Genomic DNA, 23,433 nt, shown 5'->3' with positions numbered 1-23,433 from the left:
TGATCAGTTAGGTGAGGTACATGGGGACCATCTTACAAGTAAGGAATGCCCCAAGGCATTGTTACTCATAATGTTTGGGTTTCAATAGTTTTACTGAGCATGGAAACTTGGGGGTAATTTTAACCCCTAAAGTGCCGTTTTGGGTTGAGTGGGGAGTTAAAATGCTAAAAATCTGAAAAAGGAACCCAACCTGCCTCAAATCTGGAAACTTGGCAGGTAAAAGGAGACGAGAAGGGCTGGATCCATCAGGTAAGTGTCTTTACAGCTTTGCTTGTGTGCCAGGAGAAGCAGGAGCGCTTCTTCCAGGCACAACAAGCAAACCTGTAAACACTGCCACCCCCACTCCCACTGCCATCTCCACAATCTCACTCCGACATGCTACTGCATCATCAACTTCCCCATCATCCATCCCCCTCTGATCTCTCCCCAACCCTCATACCTCCAATTCTCCCCGACTCCACCCTATCCCTGGCCCGGATCTCTGACTCCCCTCTAATCTCTCCCTGAGCCCCTGCGATATTTGAGCCCCTCTCTGTAATCACGCCAACCCTCCCAGCAACACTCTACCCACCACCACAACAAACGCTGTAGCCCATGATCTCTACACCCAGCAACCACTAAACTTACCTGCTCCTGGACTGAGGCCATTTCTGGAGTGTTTCCCATCGAACAGGCAGCCAAGCCTGTCAATCAGGCTGCCTTCTGAGTGGGGCAATCTGCTCATGTTGTTCAGGGAAACCCAACCATAACTCTTCCCACCTCCCCTGCTTTGAAAATCTTCCCCAGTAAATATCAGAGCCCTGGAATGGTAGTAAACTTTTTATTGTATAACAATATGCAAAGCTGGTGCTATTAAGCAAGTATTTACTCAAATAACCTTCTTCACTTGACTAAGTCTGGTTCTTGGAAGTGGCAGGTTCTTCCATCAAATGAGTTCTGATTAAATATCCATTTTACTAACTTATTTACCTTGAGTGGTTTTAGCAAAATCCATACATGTAGTCTTTCTCTTCATGGGCCCATTGACCAAAACTGATCAGCATAACAAAAACCCAACACATTCTGGAGACAGTTTCAAGTCTTATTTTTCTGCTGTAAGTTGTTGTTAACTATCTCTGTACATTAAGGCAGCTTTACTGATTTTAACCTCATACCTTTCTGATGCAACAAAATAATAAAACTATCCTGTATTCCTTGGTAGTTCAGTTGATAGGTGGAGAACTGAAGTAAAGAGAGAGTAACTTTGATCGATGTTCTATTCCAAATCGTTTTCTGTGCTGCAGCCTATGAGTTCACCCTCAGAAAGTCCCAAACTCCCATTCTCTCCAAGTTCCACTGGCTCTCCATCCCTAACAAATTGCATTCAAAATTCTTGCTCTCACTTTCAGTTTCTCCATGGTCATGACCCACCCTGCCTTACTTTCCTTTATCCTTCTGGCCCTCAGTGTGCACCTGCTGTTTTAACATTAGACTGTTCCTTCCTCTTGTTTCTCCCATTTTTAATTCATGGTTGCTTGATCAGCTACTCCGTACCTGCCTCTGGAACTTCCTGCCAAGTTCCCCTTGCCTTCCCACTGCCTTCTGTGCTTTCAGAAACCTGTTTAATGCTCCTGGTGGAAAGTCTTGGTGCCAAGATATGCAGTTGGAAATTCAGCCCTCCTATGCCATCTGATTTATATTGTGGTATTGCTGATGGAAGCTATGGTGTAATGTAAGTGCAGTATTAGATTCTGAATGATACCTAACCGAAATTGGACATTTACTGTGTGGGCAATTTGGGCCTGAACTTGCATTTTCCCAATCTGTGGATATACCAGTATTATTGTTATAACCTCACTGGAACCAGGCAGGGTTAGATAAGAAAATCACTGTAAAAACATCTTCATAGGTTCAAGTATAAATATTTTTTTTTTTTTAAAACTTTGTTTTCTTTATATTGAATTAAAGGCCTGCTCGGTAAGCAATTGAAACCCGACCCGAGCCCGACAGAACCACATCCGACCTGAGACCAACCCGGCCCAAGTCCTTTGATTTTTTTCCCGCACCCGACCTGACCTGACTACTGGAATGAAGTTGATTATATCAAAGAGGTTGTGCTCTATCTTGGATGGAATCGCTCACTGCAGACTAGTGCAGAGTCTGGATGCATGTTTCCTGCCTTGACGTCCTGGCTGTTCAAATTTAGAAGCTTTTCCCTCCCTGACCAAAAGGCAGCACTGTGTCCAACCCGGCGCCACCCAACCCGAGCCCGAATGCCGGACCCGGAAGAGAGACCCGACCTGACTCGAACCCGATACATGTTGTTGGGTCTGGTTGGGTTCGGGTCGGGTAGCCATGCTCTATATTGAATGGCTCATCATTGCACAGAAAAATAAACCTTCAGTTAATATTACACTTCTTCAGTTGTGTTTTAAAGTGGAAATAATGGCTGGAATTTTCTGCACTTTAAACATTTTCAGCTGTCGAGATCACCTGTGTGTCCCAACCCCACTTATGTCAGAGGTGCGCCCTATGATGCGATCTTATGGGACGCAGCCAATTAACAGGCCGCTTCCACATTTGCCGTCCAATTAGGAACGGTGGGTGGCAGACTGACATAGGAGGGCCAATTGGTCGGAGCCAAGGAAGGGAGGCCAACATCTCACTGGGGAAGCTGAGCGCTGCTCAAGCAAACAGAGAGCGAGAGGGTTCTGCAAGATGGAGGCCTGTACCAAATAGACCAATCAGCTTGCAGACACTAGGGGCCAGATCTGTCAGGCATCAATCTGCAGGGGAATGCATCTGGGATGTGCCATTTTCAACCTTTCTGCTGTTTCATACATGGATATGCAGAATCATACGATGGGGCTCCGACCTCCTGCCATGTAGCCTCCTCCAATGTGCTCCCAGGCTCCTGACACAGTGCGGGACCTGTGCGCCTTCCTTAAAGTTTCATTGTTGCGCACAATTAAGGTCTATGCCCTTTTAAATACATTGATTGGCTATGCAGTGCGGAAGGCCGGGTAGCCACTGCCGCTGGGAGCCTGCCTCCAGGAAGATGATCTGGGGGTGGCAACAGGTGACCTGATGCACCTTGATCCGATTTTCCACACTGTCCCACCTCCAAAGCTGCCTCCATGGGGCTGGATAAAAAACCAGCCAATATGTGTACATATTGCAGTTAAAAATGTTAACTAACATCTCCTATCTGTACAGGGATTTGGAGGAGTCAAGCTAAGCTCTCTGTCCCTTGGACAGGGTCAAGGGCCAATAGCCATGAACATGATTGAGAAGGCTGTGAAGCAAGGTTCCTGGGTAGTATTACAAAACTGTCACCTGGCAACATCATGGATGCCAACATTAGAAAGAGTCTGTGCGGTAAGAATTTGTGTTCAGTTTATTATCAAATATTCAAAAAAGAGAAGGAACTTTTAAAAAGCATGCAAACAATTTTTGTCTTTCTATTGCCTCATGTACATCTAAAAACAATTTTTATACAGGCCTCGATTTCAGCAGCCAGAGCACCTGTTGGAAACAGACTGCGGGCCTCATTAATGAGGCCGAATCATATAGTTAAGACCCCAGAACCACTTCTTCCCTACCAGCATTTCTACTGCAGGTTCCTCAACCTGCCTATAAACCATAGATGATACAGGCCAGCAGGCAGTCATTTCTAGCCGTATAAAAGGAACTGTAGCTGCACTAAAGAAAAGCTGGAAGCATGTCTGACACTCATTTTTACTACAGTTGTTTGTAAATAGTAATTTGATAGTACAGAACTTGAGTATTGCTGAAAATAGAGACATGTTGTTGAAGCTTTTCATCTTGCACTCATCAGGACAATCTGAAAGAATACCAATGTAAGGGAAGACAACAACTTTATACTGTATGAGAAGAGAGTGCTGATTGGTTGGCAAGTGAACTCTGATTGGTAGAGGCGCTGCCATGGAGAATGCACCAGTTTATGGTGACTTGACAGTTAACCACCAAGCTTTGTTTGAAATTTAAACCAGGCAGCTTGACTCTGGTCAAGGCATTGCGCTGAGGAATGAACCAGTGAATGGCTGTCACTTATTTTGTTTAGCTGAAACTGGTGCAATGTTTGTACACGTTCTTTCTGTCTGCAAAGAACAGGGCCCTGTGTATTAATATATGTAGTTTCCAGTACGCGCAAATGCACCACACTGCGAGTTCTACTGACAATCTTAAATTGGTTGTCAGCGTAATTCTTAGCACACTGCGGATTATTTAGCAAATTTTGTCCAATCGTGGAATCGCATCTAGTGTTGGACACTGTGTTTTGAGTTTTGCAAGCACGGGCTGGTTGGGTACAGCCTGTACTTTGCCCATTGCAAACAGCGGAAGGGACATGTTGTTTGATGCAATCCGCCAGTCTTTGGGACGTACGGCCTATATATCTAGCATCACACTGGCGTTGAAATTCATATATCACATTACTCAGGCGTGTGATAGGCAGGACCTCTTTTTGGCTTGATGGCAGCATTCTGTTAGTGGCGAACACCACATGTGTTGCTACTGCATAGTGGCAGCATGAAACAGCTAGCTTCACCTGTTGCTCAAATTTTTGGGATACATTACCCTTCCAGGGTAATTTGAGGTAGACTGGGCACTTTTCAGGGCTGAAAATGAGGGCCTTAGACCCGTTCATAAGTTTGCGCGATATACGAGAAATGATGTGATAATTCGCCCCTACTTTCCTTTTTGTTCCCCCCGCTTGAACAGCTTCCTGCACCATGGTCAGTCTACTCGTCCACACTACAGCCCTTGCTCTTGTCCATGCAAACTACAAGAACCTCGAACTTGTTGCTCACTTCAAGGTCTGAGGCTCCTCCACCTCCCTATCCCCTGACCTACCTGACTCTCAGTCACATCCTGACCACTGACCAAAACAGATGACCCTATCCAAAGGGGTGTGACTGCCTTCTGGAACAAAGTGTCCAGGTAACTTTCCCCCACCCTGATGCATCGCAGTGTCTGCGGCTCAGCCTCCAACTCAATGACTCTGAGCTGAAGCTCCTCAAGCCGCAGACACTACAGACGTGGTTGCCATGGATTGCCGTGGCATCCAAGGGCTCCCACATACTACAGCCACAACACATCACTTGTCCTGCCATCTTTATTGTGTTAATTTAATTACATTTTTTTCTTAATTAATTTATAGTTCCCTCACTTACCGAACCCCCTTCTTCACACTCTGTACCCTCCAGCAGCACTCGGTGCAGATAGCAACACTGAGAGTCCCCTGAATTTATACTCTCTGAAAACAATGATGTGTCAACTTTGCTAGAGCTCAGAAACCAGTTTAAACTAGCTACCTAATTAACTAGCTACAGCTACTCTGAGAGCTTGGATACCCCTGTTTAAAACTGTAAGAAACTTAACTTACCTCTTCACGTCAACAGTAATTTCAGTTTGTAAGTAATAAATATTAACTTGAAGAACATCAGTATTATCCTTGTACTTTGCAATTCCGTTACTTATGACTCATTTGTCTGCGAGTCACTACAAGTTAAATAAGAATAAAAATTACTATGATGGATTGTTTTATATAAGGCAGTAAAGTTTACATTTAACATGGCTCCTTTTTATCTTTCTTAGAACTAATATTTCTTCATCTGTGACATTATATTGCAGGAACTGAATCCAGAGACTACACACCCTGACTTCAGACTGTGGCTTACAAGCTATCCATCTCCAAATTTCCCAGTTTCTGTCCTACAGAATGGCGTCAAAATGACAAATGAAGCACCAAAGGGTCTTCGACCTAACATTATCCGATCCTACCTCATGGATCCCATTTCTGACCCAGAGTTCTTTGGCAGCTGCAAGAAGCAAGTTAGTACTAGTTTAATTGCAAATCATTCAGGATTAACACATTGTTTTCAGAACTTGATGCAAAGATCAAAAGAGACATTATACCCACTATGATCTTAATTTAAACATCGTGGCCACGAAATAGGGCTCCATAACACCACTGGTGCTAGCACTACAGAAGCTCCGAACTCAGAAAATGGCATGCAATGCACTTCTGGCAACTTCCTGTGTGGCCCACGCCGTGTCCCATGCTGGGAAGAGTGCAAGCACGGGCATGTTATGTATATTCCAGAAGCGCTCAACGTCGGCAAATCATGATGTCAAACAGTTGTTCTGGCTGATCTGAAACATGCATCATGCAGGTCTACTGAACACCTATGCTAATCATTCTCAGCTGAACATGTGTTCAGCTACACGAGTTAGCCCCCACTAGCACTATTTAAAGGGACAGGCATCCGACTTGCAGATGAGGTGTTTTTGACTTAGTTCTGCTATTGGAAAGTATGTGGAAGTATTGCGGAATGTAATAGGAACTGTTGTGATGGGTTGCTGGATTTGGCAGGGAGTGTTGCTGCATCCTAATAGGGAAGGAAAAGGATTTGGTGACCTCTTCACACAAAGGTTGCAATGGGTTTGAAGCCAGTAATTACATAACAGACAAATGGAGCAGAGGCTACATAGAGGGGAAGCTCTGGACAGAGTGAGAAGGAGGAAGGCTCTCCACAGAAGGCCGTACCCACCATGGGTTCTCAGAGAGCACTTCTCCAACTTCCACCTTACCCAATCTGTTGGAGGACAGTCTGCTGGACTGCTGAGAGACTCTGGACACTCTTTGATCACTGCGATCTGACATGATGGCAGCAGTCTGAGCCTACATGGCAACAAGCATGAATCTCATGACCTCAGTCTGAGCTGACATTGGGTGGCTTCCCCCTGTGTGGCAGTGGAAGCTGAGACAGCGGCTATGAGACACGGCATCACGGATGAGCCTACAAATGGTTTTGTGGATTTGGCCAGCACTTCCACGGTGGAAAGGATGGGCTCCAAGCTCTGCCTGATGCCCTCTGCCATATGGGAGCTGGGACTCCTCCATGCTCCTTGACAGTAGGTTGTCCCATCAAAGTCCTCATCTGAGTCCCCTGTAGCAGAATTTGTATGCGACCTGGACTCCGGTGAACTGGCACACAAACTGTTCTACCCCTGGCTGCAGCCCACCTGTGTCCAGTGACTCACCACATGCAGATGCTGCAAGAGGTGAGTGTGAGGCTTCCATCATTGGAAAGTGTGCAAGGGTGAGGTGGAGCATCTGAATGTTAGGCCTGAGTCCTGACTGCCAGGGGCTGTTGATGGGTGGGTGATGGGGATATGGTGCATTGAGAAGTGTGAGAGGTTGATGGTGCGGTGGGTATGAGTTGTCCTTTGAAGTCACTGACCTTGAGCACCCGCATGAGGTAATTAAACTTCTTGTGGAACTACACATGAGTGTGTTGCCATTGGTATGGGTGATGTGCTTGCCAAAACTGAATAGCTGGAGGCATGTATCAGCAACTAGAGCTGGGTGTGAGGCCGGTAGCATTGGTTGATGTGTGAGGGTGAGGTGGAGTATCTGGATGTTAGGTGTGAGTTCTTAGAGCCAGAAACTGCTGGTAGTTTAGTGACGGGGTGTGCTACTTTGAGCAGTGTGACAGGCTGGAGGAGCAGTGGGTAGGAGATGTCATGCGAAGATGCATTCACTGACCTTGACCACCTGCGTGAGCTCATTACTGCCAGGTCCTCAGATCCAGACACTGGAAATTAATGTCCCTGGTCACCTATCTCACTCCCTTCTGAAGATAGTCCTTGAGGGCCTCCATTTGAACTATGGTGTCAAATGGGGCACAGTAGGTCCTGTCCACCTCCACCACTAAGGCCTCCAGCATTGCATCCGTGACCTTAGAATCCTTTCTCTGCTCTATTCAGCAGCAACCTCCTGTAATTCAATGCAGCATCCCTTTAAGAGGGATAGACTGCCTTTAAGACTGGCTGAACCATGTGCTGAGTGTAGAGGCAGCGAGCAGTGCGACAGATGCTTGACCCTACACTACTATAAGCTAAATGAGGTGGCAGCACCAACTTAACATGCTGCCTACTTCCACCAGTAGCAGCAGGGGCAGGTCACGAATCTGCGTTAAAAAGGGGGAAACCAATATTTCACCCTAAATGTGTAATTGACATTTTATTTGGGGCTGGGCTGAGCAAAATTGTTTTATTTGCATACTGGATGTGAAGAAAATCTGAAAATAGACAATTTGTTTGTAAAATTTGTTGATACCATCAACAAATCGAATGACAATTTAAATTAAATGAACAAAATTATTGACACGTAGAGATGCAGTCACTGTTTATTGCAATTCCAGTCAACAAATGCTGGCACGTATTGAGAGAAAACATTTGTAGTATTCATAGTAATATTGCTTGAAAATATATTTTAAAATTAGGTCAAAATAAGTATGACATTTGTTTTCTGTTGGGGCACATTAGGTTCTGAGCTATCTTGACAGAATGTACATAGTGACTGGGATGGATGTTGTATTATTTTTTTCAACAGGCTGAATTTAAAAAACTCCTATATGGTCTATGCTTCTTCCATGCACTGGTTCAGGAAAGACGGAAATTTGGACCACTAGGATGGAATATCCCCTATGAGTTTAATGAAACTGACCTGCGGATAAGTGTACAGCAGCTCCACATGTTCCTTAACCAGTATGAGGTAAGCCGTTCCTGACCATCTACCAATGGCAGCGGCAGAGCTATCTGGTGTCAAGGTTTCATCAAAGACACTTTCAAACTTCCAGGAGGCATGTGAAAACTTCTCAAGACAGTTTTCACCCTCCAATTTTACCTCACCCCAGTCAGGAAACAGTAGGCCTGTAGTCAAAATCTTCTCTCAGCTGCACAGCAACTTGGCAAAGTGGTAGACTGCTGTCCCAAAGCTACATTTTGCTGCTTCATTGTGATGTAACTTGCTCAAATTTTCTGGACTATGGTGCCATCAAGAGAAAATAAGGGATTGTTGCCTATTATTTTTCCAAAGAGTTAAATTACAAGGGCCCTATGCTGTCTCATGTTTTTGTGCATCCAAAGTACACACATTGCATAACTGAACACTTTCCTATGTAAAAACGAGGATTTAGTTCATTAGAAAAAAATTAAAATCAGCAGTGATGCACAATTTTTGTTATGTTCAATACTTGTTACCCTATTTTGGAGAGCATACACTCCATTTTACCTCATTCTTCCTTTAGTTAAAAAACAACTGAATTATTGTGAGGCTACCTTTTCTAAGTATTTCAAGCCTTCCCCAAACTGTCAAGTTGACACCAGTTTGGCTGCAGTTGAACTGCTCACCTTGCATCTCAACAATGTAGAACCCACTTGGCAGTGTTACAATATGTGTAGTATAGCTACATTATTGATTTTCATGGGCTATTGTGAAACTAATCCCTCAATCTGTGAGGTTATCCACAATGACGAGTAAGAGCTCAGGAATGAAAGGAAAATATATGTAATTGAAAAGGAAGGATGTTAAAAATTATCTAATATTGGCTCATTGAAATCAGTTTTCTTTCAATTGACATCAACTGCATATGTCTATTTATTCAGGAGGTGCCCCTTGATGCTATTCGATATATGACTGGTGAATGCAACTATGGTGGGAGAGTGACGGATGACTGGGACCGGCGCACACTCCGTTCAATTCTAAATAAATTCTATAACAAAGAAATTACATCAAATAATGCCTACACGTTTGACTTGAGTGGCATTTATTATGCACCAGCAGAAGGAGATGTAAGTTGAGGGGTGATAGATATAGGACAGATGTCAGAGGTAGTTTCTTTACACAGAGAGTAGTAGGGGCGTGGAACGCCCTGCCTGCAACAGCAGCAGACTCGCCAACTTTAAGGGCATTTAAATGGTCATTGGATAGACATATGGATGAAAATGGAATAGTGTAGGTCAGATGGTTTCACAGGTCGGCGCACCATCGAGGGCCGAAGGGCCTGTACTGCGCTGTAATGTTCTAATCTTCTAATCTAAAAATATTATTCTTGATGGATATAATGCACTAAAATATTGATACAAAAAACAGGTTACACAAAAAAAATTCACATCCGATGGCTGCTTAGCTAGGTTTTGAAAGAATGATGTTTTGAATTGTTAGTTTCCAACCTCATGGACAGTAGAAACAGCATAAGTTGCAGTGAAAATGCAGGTGCCATGCAAATCTCTGATAAACCTATTAATCACTTTACAGTATATCAGCTACATTAACTATACTAAGAGCCTCCCTTTGAACCCGACTCCAGAAGTCTTTGGGATGCATGCTAATGCTGATATCACTAAGGATCAGTCGGAGACCCAGAACCTGTTTGACAGCATCTTACTTACTCAGGTATGTCAAATGATTGCTACAGTTTGAATAAAATGGGGTACAATGTTTGAGTTAAAAGAATATGTTGGGCTGAGCAGAGGATGCAAATTGGAATAATTTTTCTTTATTAGTCTTGTAAGTCACTATCTAGATGAACTCCAGTATGTATAAAAAAAATTATTTTAGACATGTATGAATTGAGCGTGCAGGAGCTAGTTATTGTTTTAAACCATAGCTGTTATATAATGTAAAAGGTTTTGTGCCACATTAGTGTGAAGTCATATCAAGAGGCAAAGGAGAATATTTGGATTTTCAGAAAAACAGGAATTGCTTTGAACTTGGTATTAATGGGATGGCAATGTCCTCAAAATGGATTTGGTAGCCTTACTGCCCCATTGACATCAAAGATCAGCCACCTGCCACTTTCAGAAGGATCCATTACTGGGCAGCCAAAGTGCCTGCCAGTGGTGTGCCACTTTTTATACTCACATTTGGAGTCCTATGAGGTACATAGACCCTGATTGCCATAATAGGATACAACTAGTTGGAGGGTGTCCCAGGCACTCTTGAACCAGCTTCACTAATGAGAGAGCCGAAGGGGCCCTGGAAAGGTAAGTTTTCAATTATTTTTGTGAGGCCAGGAGTTGAATGAGTGCTCCCTGGGACCCACAAAAATAATTTTTGCCACTGCTGGCCCTGGCTCCCCTCCCTTTCCCCTCCATGATCGCGAAACTCCAAAGGATTACCTTGCAGCTGCTTATTGGGTCAGCCTTAATCCTGCAATTTGCATTGGGGCTCTCATGTGGAGCCTGCAGCTTGCTAATTCCATTTAAGCGAGGCCCAGGAGTCTAAATTTCTCCGGCCTGTTCATCCCCAGAATGAGCCGGCCGCAGCCGCAATCCATATGTTGCCCACCAAAAGTTAAAATTGACCCTGCTACTTTTAACGCAATGGACAGAATACTTTCTTATCTACTTCCTTTTACTTCTACATGGCGCCTGGGGCTTCAGCTGAGCTGGAGGCAAACTGCTTGTTTCCCTGTTGTGACACATTAGATTCCTGTGGCGGACAGCTTCTGGGTTTTTGAAGCCATGAGGGCCCTGCCAAAGACTGCCTCACCTACACCTGTGCAGGGGCAGATTCAGTCATCTGGGCAAGAGGCAGCATGTGGGATTGATGGAGGGGAGGGGGCAAGGGATGAGGTGGGAGTGCCTTGAGAAGAACCCTCAGTGCCATGTGCCTTTTCTCCATCTTCCCTCTCATGGCTCACTTGCACTTCCCTGCTTGCCAAGAGCTGGAGAGCATTTGCTGCGCTTCAATGAGGGATTGAGCCACCAAGGTGAGGCTTTCTTCCATCCTGTGTAAAGTGGCAGACAGAGTGTGCAGGCAATTGGTCTGGGCCAGCATGCACTTGGTTACTTGCCACATCCAATTTTCAATGTAGGAGGCCACTTTTTCCATGGAGGTGGATATCAGCACAAATGCCTGAGAAATCATGGCACTCATGCTAGAGGTGGACTCCTCCAATCTCTCTCCAAGGGTGTGCACTGCCTCTGGAAATGCTGACAGAGGCACACACATTTCCCACTGCTGCTCCACAAGTTCCCTTTTTGTAGATGACCCCCGAGGTTCAGCAACTACCTCCAGCTGAGCAGAGCTTGGAGAGTCTGGCCTGCTGATTGGGACTGTTCACTGCTGTCCCTATCTCCAGCACCTTCTCCTGCTCACGTGTAATGTGTTGCTCACCATGTGACAACCTAGCTATATCTACTGCAATACTCAATGAGCTATGTGTATCTGCACTGGTGGAGGGTGTGCATGACGTTGGATTCTCAAAGTGCTTACCCTCCTCTGAGGACTCCTTGGAGTGGTCCCACAGCAGCTCCTCCTTCACCTGTGAAAGAACTGTGGGAAGTGAAAGATATGAGTCAGTGCTGACACTGAACAAGGGTACAAACTCAGTATAGTTCATATTGTGCAATTTCATTCATGATGACATCAATTCAGTATGAGTGACTGTTAAGTGCCAGGTGTCAATGCATCATCTAATGCTGTAACCAAGTCTGTGGGCCACTCCCATCTCTCCATCGCCCAATGCCTAGTGAATGTGCCACGCCCTCCTCCAACCCAGTGGCTGTGGCTGCCAGTCTAGCCCCCCACCCCCACCCCCACCACAACTGTTCTCTGCTGCCTTGGAATAGGTGGGCTCTTGTCTGCTGCAATGAGAGAAGGCAGAGTTATGACTGTGAGAAGTGGAATGTGTGCTAGAGAATGGAATGTTATCATTTGAGGAGGGTGACTGTGAGGGATGAGTGCAAGAGGGCAATAGGATGAGGGTGAGTGTTGGCTGTTGAGATGGAGATTTGAGGAAGTGCCTGGAGAGAAAGGAATTTGTGGAAATGCAAGGCGGGTCGTGCCAAGAAGAGAACAAAGAACAGTACAGCACAGGAACAGGCCATTCGGCCCTCCAAGCCTGCGCCGATCTTGATGCCTGCCTAAACTAACACCTTCTGCACTTCCGGGGCCCATATCCCTCTATTCCCTTCCTATTCATGTATTTGTCAAGATGTCTCTTAAACGTCGCTATCGTATCTGCTTCCACCACCTCCCCTGGCAGCAAGTTCCAGGCACTCACCACCCTCTCTGTAAAAAACTTGCCTCGCACATCCCCTCTAAACTTTGCCCCTCGCACCTTAAACCTATGTCCCCTAGTAACTGACTCACCCTGGGAAAAAGCTTCTGACTATCCACTCTGTCCATGCCACTCATAACTTTGTAAACCTCTATCATGTCGCCCCTCCACCTCCGTCGTTCCAGTGAAAACAATCCGAGTTTATCCAACCTCTCCTCATAGCTAATGCCCTCCAGACCAGGCAACATCCTGGTAAACCTCCTCTGTACCCTCTCCAAAGCCTCCACGTCCTCCTGGTAGTGTGGCGACCAGAATTGCACGCAATATTCTAAGTGTGGCCTAACTAAGGTACAGCTGCAACATGACTTGACAATTTTTATACTCTATGCCCCGACCGATGAAGGCAAGCATGCCGTATGCCTTCTTGACTACCTTATCCACCTGCGTTGCCACTTTCAGTGACCTGTGGACCTGTACGCCCAGATCTCTCTGCCTGTCGAGTGGTGTGGAGGAGAGCATTCAGGAGGTCAGAGAGTGATAAATGCTATCTGAAAGTGATATGATACGTACCTTTCTGAGCCTAATGAAGTCATTAAACCTTTTCTGGCACACAACCCAGGTCCATGGCACCACACTCCTGCTGCTCACAGCCTCCACTACTTACTGCCACGCCTGCTTAGTTTGGCTGGCTGGCTCGCCTTTTCCTCCCATGCACAGGGAAGAGGACTTCTCTCCTGGCCTCCAGCAGGGACCTCCAGGGAAGAGTCAGAGAACCAGGGGACAGCTTTCCCACGTCTTCCTTCCATCTTCTTGTTTTTAGATTGCTTCAGCAGCAAGCATTCCTACAGCCATTCAGACCCCTTTAAATACAGAGCCTTCATTGACAGAGTATGCATTGTCAACGGGATGCTATTGCTGTGGCTGAGTTAAACAGCCAAGGCAAAGCCCACTTCAATTAACAATGGGTTCCCAAACCACTACCAGCTTCCCCACTGGTCAGTTTTGTTAGGCTTCTATCCAATGTTCAGGTGCAAGAATGCATTGTTCTAATTTTATAATAAGTCATTTTCACAGGCTAATATAAGCACAAGTTTAACTTGATTGGTTGTTCACTATAAGGTCAGGATTATTACCTAATTTTTCAAGTAGTTTTAACAGTTATCTGCTACAATATGCAATTTTGTTCAGACAAATTCAGTTTTTTCATAACTTCCTAGAGGCTCTATAATAAAAGCAAAATACTGCAGATGCTGGAAATCTGAAATAAAAATAAAAAGTGCTGGAAATACTCAGCAGTTTTGGCAGCATCTGTGGAGAGAGAAGCAAAGTTAGCGTTTCAGGTCTGTGACCTTTCATCAGTACTGGCAAAGGTTAGAAAAGAATTAGGTTTTAAGCGAAGGGGAGAGGGGTGGGGAGAGAACAAAGGGGAAGGTGTTTGATAGGGCTGGAGAGATTAAATAACAAAGCTGTCCTGGGACAAAGGCAAAGAGTGTGTTAATGCTTGTGGTGAAAGACAAAGCACGAGTCCAGAGAGAGTGTTAATAGCAGAATAATGAGCAGCCCTGACTACATGAAAAGCAGGCACATGGATAAAAAATAAAATATTCAAAAAAAAGGCCAGTCATGCTCTGAAGTTATTGAACTCAATGTTCAGTCCGCAAGGCTGTGGAGTGCCTAATTGAAAGATCAGGTGCTGCTCCTTGAGCTTGCATTGATGTTCACTGGAACACTGGAGCAGGCCAAAGACAGAAATGTTGGTATGAGAGCAGGGGGGAGTGTTGAAATGGCAAGGAACCGGAAGCTCGGGGTCATGCTTTCGGACTGAGCGGAGATGTTCTGCAAAGTGATCACCCAATCTTTGGTCTCCCCAATGTAGAGGAGACTGCATTGTGTGCAGCGAATACAGTATACTAAATTGAAATAAGTACAAGTAAATCGTTGCTTCACCTGAAAGGAATGTTTGTGGCCTTGGATAGTGAGGAGAGAGGAGGTAAAAGGGCAGGTATTACACCTCCTGTGATTGCATGGGAAAGTGCCGTGGGAAGGGAACGAGGTGTCGTGGAGGAGTGGACCAGGGTGTCGCGGAGGGAACGATCCCTTCGGAATGCTGACAGGGGATCTGATTTCCAGTGATGAAAGGTCACAGACCTGAAACATTAACTCTGTTTCTCTCTGCACAGATGCTGCCAGACCTGCTGAGTATTTACAGCACTTTCTGTTCTTACAAGAAATAGGAGCTGGAGTAGGCCATTTGGCCCTTGGGGCCTGCTCCACCATTCAACAAAATCATGGCTGATCTTCCACCTTCTACCTTCCTGCATTATCCACATATCTCTTAATTCCCTTGGTACCCAAAAATCTATCCACCTCTGTTTTGAAAATTCTCAACAACTAATCATCCACAGCTCTCTGGGGTAGAGAATTCCAAAGCTTTACAACTCTTTTGAGTGAAGAAATGTCTCCTCTTCTTCTTCTTCTTCTTTGGCCTCCTTGTCTCGAGAGACAATGGGTAAGCACCTAAAGGTGATCAGTGGTTTGTGAAGCAGCGCCTGGAGTGGCTATAAAGGCCAATTCTTCCACAGGTGCTGCAGACAAAATTGGTTGTTGGGGCTGTTAAACAGTTGGCACTCCCCTTGCGCTTCTGTCTTTTTTCCTGCCAACAGCTAAGTCTCTTCTTTAGCCCCGCCTTTATGGCTGTCCGCCAGCTATGGCGATTACTGGCAACTGACTCCCATGACTTGTGATCAATGTCACAGGACTTCATGTTGCATTTGTAGACGTCTTAAAGCGGAGACATGGACAGCCGGTGGGTCTGATACCAGTGACGAGCTCGCTGTACAATGTGTCCTTGGGGATCCTGCCATCTTCCATGCGGCTCACATGGCCTAGCCATCTCAAGCGCCGCTGGCTCAGTAGGGTGTATATGCTGCGGACGTTGGAGGCCTCGAGGACTTCTGCATTGGAGATACAGTCCTGCCACCTGATGCCAAGGATTCTCCGGAGGCAGCAAGGATGGAATGAATTGAGACGTCGCTCTTGGCTCACTCAGCCCTAAAAGGCCAACCCCTTATTCTGAGACTGTGACCCATGTTCTAGATTCCTCAGCCATGGGAAACATTTTCTTAGTCTCCACACCGTCAAGCCCTTTAATAAGGTTTATATGTATCAATTAGATCACCTCTCATTCTTCTAAACTCCAGGGTATATAGGCCTAGTCTACTCAATCTCTCCTCATAGGACAATTTCCACATCCCAGGTTCCAGTTTGGTGGATCTTTGTTGCTAAATTTCTGTGATTCATGTACAAGGACACCCAGATCCCTCTGCATGCAAACATTTCCCAGTCTCTCACCTTTCATGAAATATTCACATTTCACCATATTTTATTGCATCTGCCATGTTCTTGACCACTCAGTCAACTTGCCTATATCCCTCTGCAGTCTCTTTGCATCCTCCTCACCGCCTACTTTCCCACCTAACTTTGTATCGTCAGCAAGCTTGGATACGTTGCATTCAGTCCCCTCATCTATATCATTAATATAAATTGTAAATAGCTGAGGACCAAGTACCGATCCTTGCAGTAACCAGCCAGTTACATGCTGCCAACCTGAAAATGTCCTGTTTATTCTGACTCGCCTTTCTGTCCATTAACTAATCCATGTTAATATATTATCCCAATCCCATGAGTTCCAATTTTGTGTAGTAACCTCTTTTGTGGCACCTTATCGAATGCTTTATGAAAATCCAAATACACTACATCTTCCGGTTTCCCCTTATCCATTTTACTAGTTGCACCCTCAACAAACTCTGACGAAAGGTTATCGACCTGAAACATTAACTCTTTTTCTCTCTCCATAGATGCTACCAAACCTGCTGAGCATTTCCAGCATTTTTTGTCTTTATGTCAAAAAACTCTTAACAGATTTCTCAAACACGATTTTCCTTTCATGAATCTATGTTGACTCTGCTTAATCATAGTATGATTTTCTAAGTGCCCTGTTACAGTGTCTATAATAATTGATTCTAGCAAAGAACAAAGAAAATTACAGCACAGGAACAGGCCCTTCGGCCCTCCAAGCTTGCGCCGATCCAGATCCTCTATCTAAACCTGTCGCCTATTTTCTAAGGGTCTGTATCTCTTTGCTTCCTGCCCATTCATGTATCTGTCTAGATACATCTTAAAAGACGCTATCGTGCCCGCGTCTACCACCTCCGCTGGCAACGCGTTCCAGGCACCCACCACCCTCTGTGTAAAGAACTTTCCACGCATATCCCCCCTAAACTTTTCCCCTCTCACTTTGAACTTGTGACCCCTAGTAATTGAATCCCCCACTCTGGGAAAAAGCTTCTTGCTATCCACCCTGTCTATACCTCTCATGATTTTGTACACCTCAGTCAGGTACCCCTCAACCTCCGTCTTTCTAATGAAAATAATCCTAATCTACTCAACCTTTCTTCATAGCTAGCGCCCTCCATACCAGGCAACATCCTGGTGAACCTCCTCTGCACCCTCTCCAACGCATCTACATCCTTTTGGTAATGTGGCGACCAGAACTGAACGCAGTATTCCAAATGTGGCCGAACCAAAGTCTTATACACCTGCTAACTCTTGTACTCAATACCCCGTCCGATGAAGGAAAGCATGCCATATGCCTTCTTGCTTATTATTGATGTTAGGCCAATTGACTGAGGGTTCCCCGTTTTTTCTTCTTTTTAAATACCAAGATTATATTTGCTACCTTGCAAACTCGCTAGAATCTAAGATGTTCTGGAAGATCAAAACCAATGCATGCATTATGTCTGCAGCTACCTCTTTTAAACAGTAGGGTGCAGATCATCAGGTCCACGGAATTTGTCGTCACTTAGTCCCATAAATTTCTCCAGTTCTGTTTCTCATACAGATTTCTTTAAGGTCCTCATTCTTGCTGGACCCTTGGTTTCCCTGTTATTTCTGGACTGTTTTATGTGTCTTCTACCGTGAAGACAGATACAGAGGCCAGAATTTTACATGGCGGCAGAGGCCCCGCCGGGCCTGGAAGCCATGCAATAAATTTTACATGGCTCAGGCTCTTAAATGGCCTTGGTTGGGACTTCACCCCTCTGAGGCAGGAAGTCCCGCCTCCAAGAGCTGCTGATCAATCAGCGGGCTGGCAGCTCTTCAGTCCCAGCAGCGCAACCAGGAGCAGTGGCCACTGCTTGGACTGAACCCAGCATGAGATGCAAGAGGGATGCTGGGCCTGAGAAAGATAAGTGAGGTTTTGGGCCTCACCGGGGACAATCGATTGGCCTCCGGCGATGGCGGTGGGGAGGTCATTCAGGAGGCGCGCAGAGGTGCTCCAGCAGGGTGAGGTCTGTGAGGAGAACTCTATTTCTTCATTGTACCTCATTCTTTAAATAGTAGCAATCAGGGACTCCCTCTGCTTCACTTTCAGACTGGGCAGCCTGTGCTAACTCTCACAATACTGGGTCGGTTCATTGAGTCTCAGCGAGGGAAAATTCATTTAATTCATTCCCTGGGTCTCCTAACTTTGCAAAGAAAGTCTCGGAAAGGCATACCTCATGATCATCTGCCTGCAGTGCCAATGCAGTCTCCTCTGGGGGAGCTGGTTTGATCATGGCCTGATTCAATACGCATTCAGGGAAACTGCAGGGGACCGTCTCTCTGTCACTGCCCTGTCTCCGTGACCTCTTGCGGTCTTTCAACTACTGGGGGGCTACCACCTTCATCCCCTGCCAGATCATTATCTTGGAGCAGGTCAACCCCGTTCACAGGCAAACTAGGGACAATCCCTACGGTCACCAGTCCCGAAACTAGGTCGCACTCCAGGTGCACACGGTGTACAGGTACTGGCATATACTGCCCTCCAATACCATTCACCACCATTCTGGTGTTCACTACATTCTCTGGGGGAAAGGTCAGGCCTTTTCCCAGTAAAATGGATCTGGTGGCCCCTGTGTCCTTGATTTCCAGGATTATCTATTATATGTCTTCTATCATCATTCACAAGACAAATGATATTTGATGTCCCATAATTTGTTTATTTTTACAGTCTCGAACCACTGGTGGGGCTGGAAAGTCATCTGATGATATTGTTCTTGAGGTGTCAACTGATATCCTCAGCAGGGTGCCTGCAGACTTTGATATTGAGGCTGCTATGAGGAAGTACCCAACTACATACAACCAGAGCATGAACACTGTGCTGGTACAAGAGATGGGTCGTTTTAATATCCTGCTCAGAACAATTAGGGAGTCCTGCATCAACATACAAAAAGCTATTAAGGTTAGTATTCATTGTCATAAGCACTGGGTTATAACTTCTGAAAATTAAATTGGGCTTACTTCTATATAATACAAATCTGTCTTGTACCAGGCCAGAGATTTTCTGTCTGGAATTTTCCATGTGGTAGAATTATTAAAATTTACTAATTGAAATTATTTAATGGGTAGTTTTTTGAAAAGAATGACAGTAGCAGTATGTTTTCATTCTGGTGCTGCCCTCGAGGAGGTAGATTTGCATGTGGGGAGAGTGGAGAAGCTGACACAACTGACGTTTTCAGAGGGACCCAGCTCTGACTCATTCCGCATAGATTCCGGCTTGAATTCCATCCTACCTGGTTCAGATCCACTCATGATTGAGATATTCAGCATTACTCTAATCACTGCTCTTTCCACTTCATAAGATCCACTCTCTCCACCATGCATAGCCCTAGGTATGTTCTCAGCCTTTCTCTTCAGCAGCACCAACTCATTTTATCTCACAGCTGTCCTAATCTTCAGTTCCATTTTATCCTTAGTTTCATCAACTACTTTAGCAGAAAACTTATTTCCTTCCTTTCAGGTGGCAGTGACTGCAGGTTTCAATAACTCTTTGATGCCAATAGCACTCCTGATGTCTATTCCCCTTCAATTTCTTCTGACCTTATCCCTCCTTCCAATTTCACTCCCCATTGTATTTTCACTATCTGACCTTCCCCATCTGATCCTGAAAGAACTACCCTCCACAAAGGCTTCAGCTTCATCCCCTTATGCCCCTACTTTACTGAATTTTGCACTTGATGCTAAGTTCTCCATCCTTTGCCTTCACCACCATGCTTACTTTTTTTAGTCTAGAGTCTTTCCCCTATACAGCACTCGTCTTCTTAATTTCCACTCCACCTGGATCCCCCTGTCTCAGGCCTTTTACCCTATCGTGATCTTTTCATTGGAGAACTGCTGCCACTCTCTTCACTCACTCAATTCCATCTCCCTCTGAACTTGTAGGACTACATTTCCTTAGCGCAACCCTGAAATTATTATCAAATCTGCTGACGAGGGAGGCACAGATGTTGTTTTAACCATTTTTTGTTCCAATAAAAAGAACTCCAATTTCTGTAGTTTCTCACGACTAAAATTTCCAACCCCTAATTTAATATTAGTGAATATCTCTTACACCCTCACTGTGGCCTTGACATACTTGCTAAAATTATGGGACCCAAAACTGGGCAGAATATTTTGTATATATACTCTCCTAATTTTCCCTGCAAAAATGTACCACCTCATTTTTCTCTGCATTAAATTTCATCTGACACCTATATGTCCAATTTAATAATCTGCCTATATCACATATTCTTTTTCATAGTTTGCCAAGCTTCCTATTTTGTGTTGTGTTCAAAATGCCAGAACATTCATATATATATATTTTTTTATTCCTTCACAGAATGTGGGCATCGCTGGCTAGGCCAGCATTTATTGCGCATCCCTAATTACCCTTGAGAAAGTGGTGGTCAGCTGCCTTCTTGAACTGCTGCAGTCCATGTGGTGTAGGTACACCCACAGTGCTGTTAGGAGGGGAGTTCCGGGATTTTGACCCAGCAACAGTGAAGGAATAGTGATATAGTTCCAAGTCAGGATGGTGTGTGGCTTGGAGGGGAACTTGCAGGTGGTGGAATTCCCATGCATCTGCTGCGCTTATCCTTCGAGGTGGTAGAGGTCACGGGTTTGGAAGGTGTCGAAGGAGCCTTGGTGCGTTGCAGCAGTGCAGCTTGTAAATGGTACACACTGCTGCCACTGTGCATCGGTGGTGGAAGGATTGAGTGCTGAAGGTGCTGGATGGGGTGCCAATCAAGCGGGCTGCTTTGTCCTGGTTGACGTTGAGCTTTTTGAGTGTTGTTGGAGTTGCACTCATCCAGGCAAGTGGAGAGTATTCCATCACACTCCTGACTTGTGGCTTGTCGATGGTGGACAGACTTTGGGAAGTCAGGAGGTGAGTTACCCGCTACAGAATTCCCAGCCTGTTCTCAATGTTGGCCCTTAGGAGGCACCATTGTACTTATCCCTCCACTCAAAAAAAAACCATGAACCACTAACCATTAGCTAACTAATGGTTCATTAAGCACTCTTTGTCAGGGTCAGTGGTTATATTGCTTTCCCAATGGGTGGCAGCAGTCAGAATAAAAGAGCTTTGGGATTTGCTGCAATTGCTGGCTTCCCTCATGTACAAGGAGTAATAGCCTGCAAAGCATGAAATAACAGGAAAGGATTTCATTCCCTCAGTGCTTGTTGATCAGTGATCAGTGCCACAGAATAAAGCAGAACTTTGCCACGTTTCCAGGTAAATGTTATGATGTCTTCATTCTGCGGCAGTCAACTATGCACCCACTGTTCCACCTGTCATGGAACAATGGCTGCTAACTCCAACATGCCAACGGAGATGAGGTACAACCAGAGTCATGGAACCACCAGCATGATCTTTGAGCACACAATTGGGCTCCTGAAACAACGGTTTCAGACTTTTGGTTCCAAATGTATGCTTCCAAAAGTTTCAGTGCAGCTACATACTACCTTTCTAGAGCCAAAGTGGTTAAAAGACAAAAATCACAAATATGTAAAGGAAACATCTGGTTGTGGAAAACTGCAGTAAAGATCTGGAAGGATGATTTCAACATTTAACAGCAGATCTTTTTTTTTAAATAATTAGATCAAACTAAGCTTTACACTAATCATTCACTTTGATATTGAAGCCTTTTAAGAGATATTCAGTGAATTTGAATACTAGAAAGTATATTTCCTACATTGATTTTGTACTGGAGAAATGTCAAAGTCAAAAGGATTTTTTAACTGATTTCTGACATGACACAACTAATGCTTTTGACAGCAATAGGTATAATTCAGCAAAACTGCCAATCTGATTAGCTACCTAGAGAATCAGATCACTTACATTTTGATTTTTGGAAATGTGCTGATGCTTGTTCTTTGCAAGTTCTATTCATAGGCAAAATGTATATTCATGTAGCTCTGCTTGTACGTTGTGCCTTTACATATGCTAGACTGAAAAATAGTTGTTCATATACAACAGCGATATTACATTTTAAAATATCTTGCTTATTGCTATTTTTTATTCAGGCAATAAGTTAACAGAGTAGGATGGTTACACAAAAATATATTATATTATTTTGTAAACCTTGCATCATAGGAGATGCATACATTTTTTATTCAACTATCTATCCATCCATCTATCCTCCATTTACCCACTTTTCTCGACATCCCTTAATATCCTTGCCTCACAAAAATCTATTGATCTCAATCTTGAAAATTTCAGTTCAGCCAGATTCTACAGCCTTTTGGGGAATGAGTTCCCAGGGCTAAAAATTGGGCTTCCTTGGTTTTGGGGCACGGGCGTTGTGATTCGTGACCTGCCTGCACCCATGCACCAGACCCACTTCATCTGCATGATTGCAGCATTGGCTTGTGCAGCTGCTATGCTCCTTCAAACTGTCTGTGGTCTCTGTGCACAGTAGGGGGCCCCAGCTGTCTTGTTTGTTGATTGTGTGGGACAGACAGCCTGCTGTTCTTAAAGGCAGGCTGTACCTTAAAGGGAAGCTGCACAAAAATATTTCTGTCATGTAAATTATTGTAAAATGAGCGGCAGGACAGACAGAGGATTCCGGAGTGACAGATGTGGCACTAGAGGCATTAGTGGGAGAGATGAGCCGGAGGAGAGACACCATGGTAAAAAAAAAGGATCACTCTCATAAGGGAGTAGAAGCAGATGGCCAGAGAGGTTAACTTTCAGTCTGGATCAAATGACCTGGCAGCAGTGCTGCAAGAAGTCTAATGACCTCATCTAGGTGGTCAAGGTCAGTGAATGCATCGTCACATGACAGCTCATACCCACCACACCCACCAATCTCTCTCGCTGCTCAATCCACCATACCCCCATGACTTACCCAGCTGCACTCCTGGGCATTCAGGTAGATACACCACCTCACCCTCACCTATCAATGCTGCCAGAGTCACACCTACCTCTTACTGGCTCCACATACCGCCAGCTATTCAGCTATGGCAAGCACATCACCCAAACACACTGCTACACAATCACTAGCATTCTGCCCTCTCTCTGTTGCAGGACAAGGTGGCACACAATAGAAGGGTGCAGAGCAGATCCAGTGGGGAACAAGGATGCCCACATCTCCTGAGCTTAATGGAGGACATGGTTGCCTGCATCACTGGGCCCATGGCATCCAGTGTCAGAACATTGTCGAAGATAGTATCTTCCTGCCTTATGCCCCTTCTCAACTACCAGTACACCCTCATCCAG

The 23,433-nt window shown here is 45.0% G+C and overlaps 1 protein-coding gene across 1 annotated transcript in view; it reads left to right on the top strand.

The window, feature by feature from the left end:
• dnah7 (dynein, axonemal, heavy chain 7) overlaps window positions 1-23,433 on the top strand; it is a 461,512-nt gene that overhangs the window by 365,117 nt on the left and 72,962 nt on the right. Inside the window, exons 55-60 of the mRNA XM_068035667.1 lie at window positions 3,196-3,357; window positions 5,635-5,835; window positions 8,402-8,563; window positions 9,457-9,642; window positions 10,109-10,246; window positions 18,907-19,137. Coding sequence (XP_067891768.1) covers window positions 3,196-3,357; window positions 5,635-5,835; window positions 8,402-8,563; window positions 9,457-9,642; window positions 10,109-10,246; window positions 18,907-19,137 — 1,080 coding nt within the window. The remainder of the gene's footprint in view (window positions 1-3,195; window positions 3,358-5,634; window positions 5,836-8,401; window positions 8,564-9,456; window positions 9,643-10,108; window positions 10,247-18,906; window positions 19,138-23,433) is intronic.

This window comes from Heterodontus francisci, chromosome 7, assembly GCF_036365525.1.
Source record: "Heterodontus francisci isolate sHetFra1 chromosome 7, sHetFra1.hap1, whole genome shotgun sequence".
Taxonomy (NCBI): domain Eukaryota; kingdom Metazoa; phylum Chordata; class Chondrichthyes; order Heterodontiformes; family Heterodontidae; genus Heterodontus; species Heterodontus francisci.
Note: the sequence above shows the minus strand (reverse complement) of the source record. Positions and strands in the feature narration are given on the sequence as shown.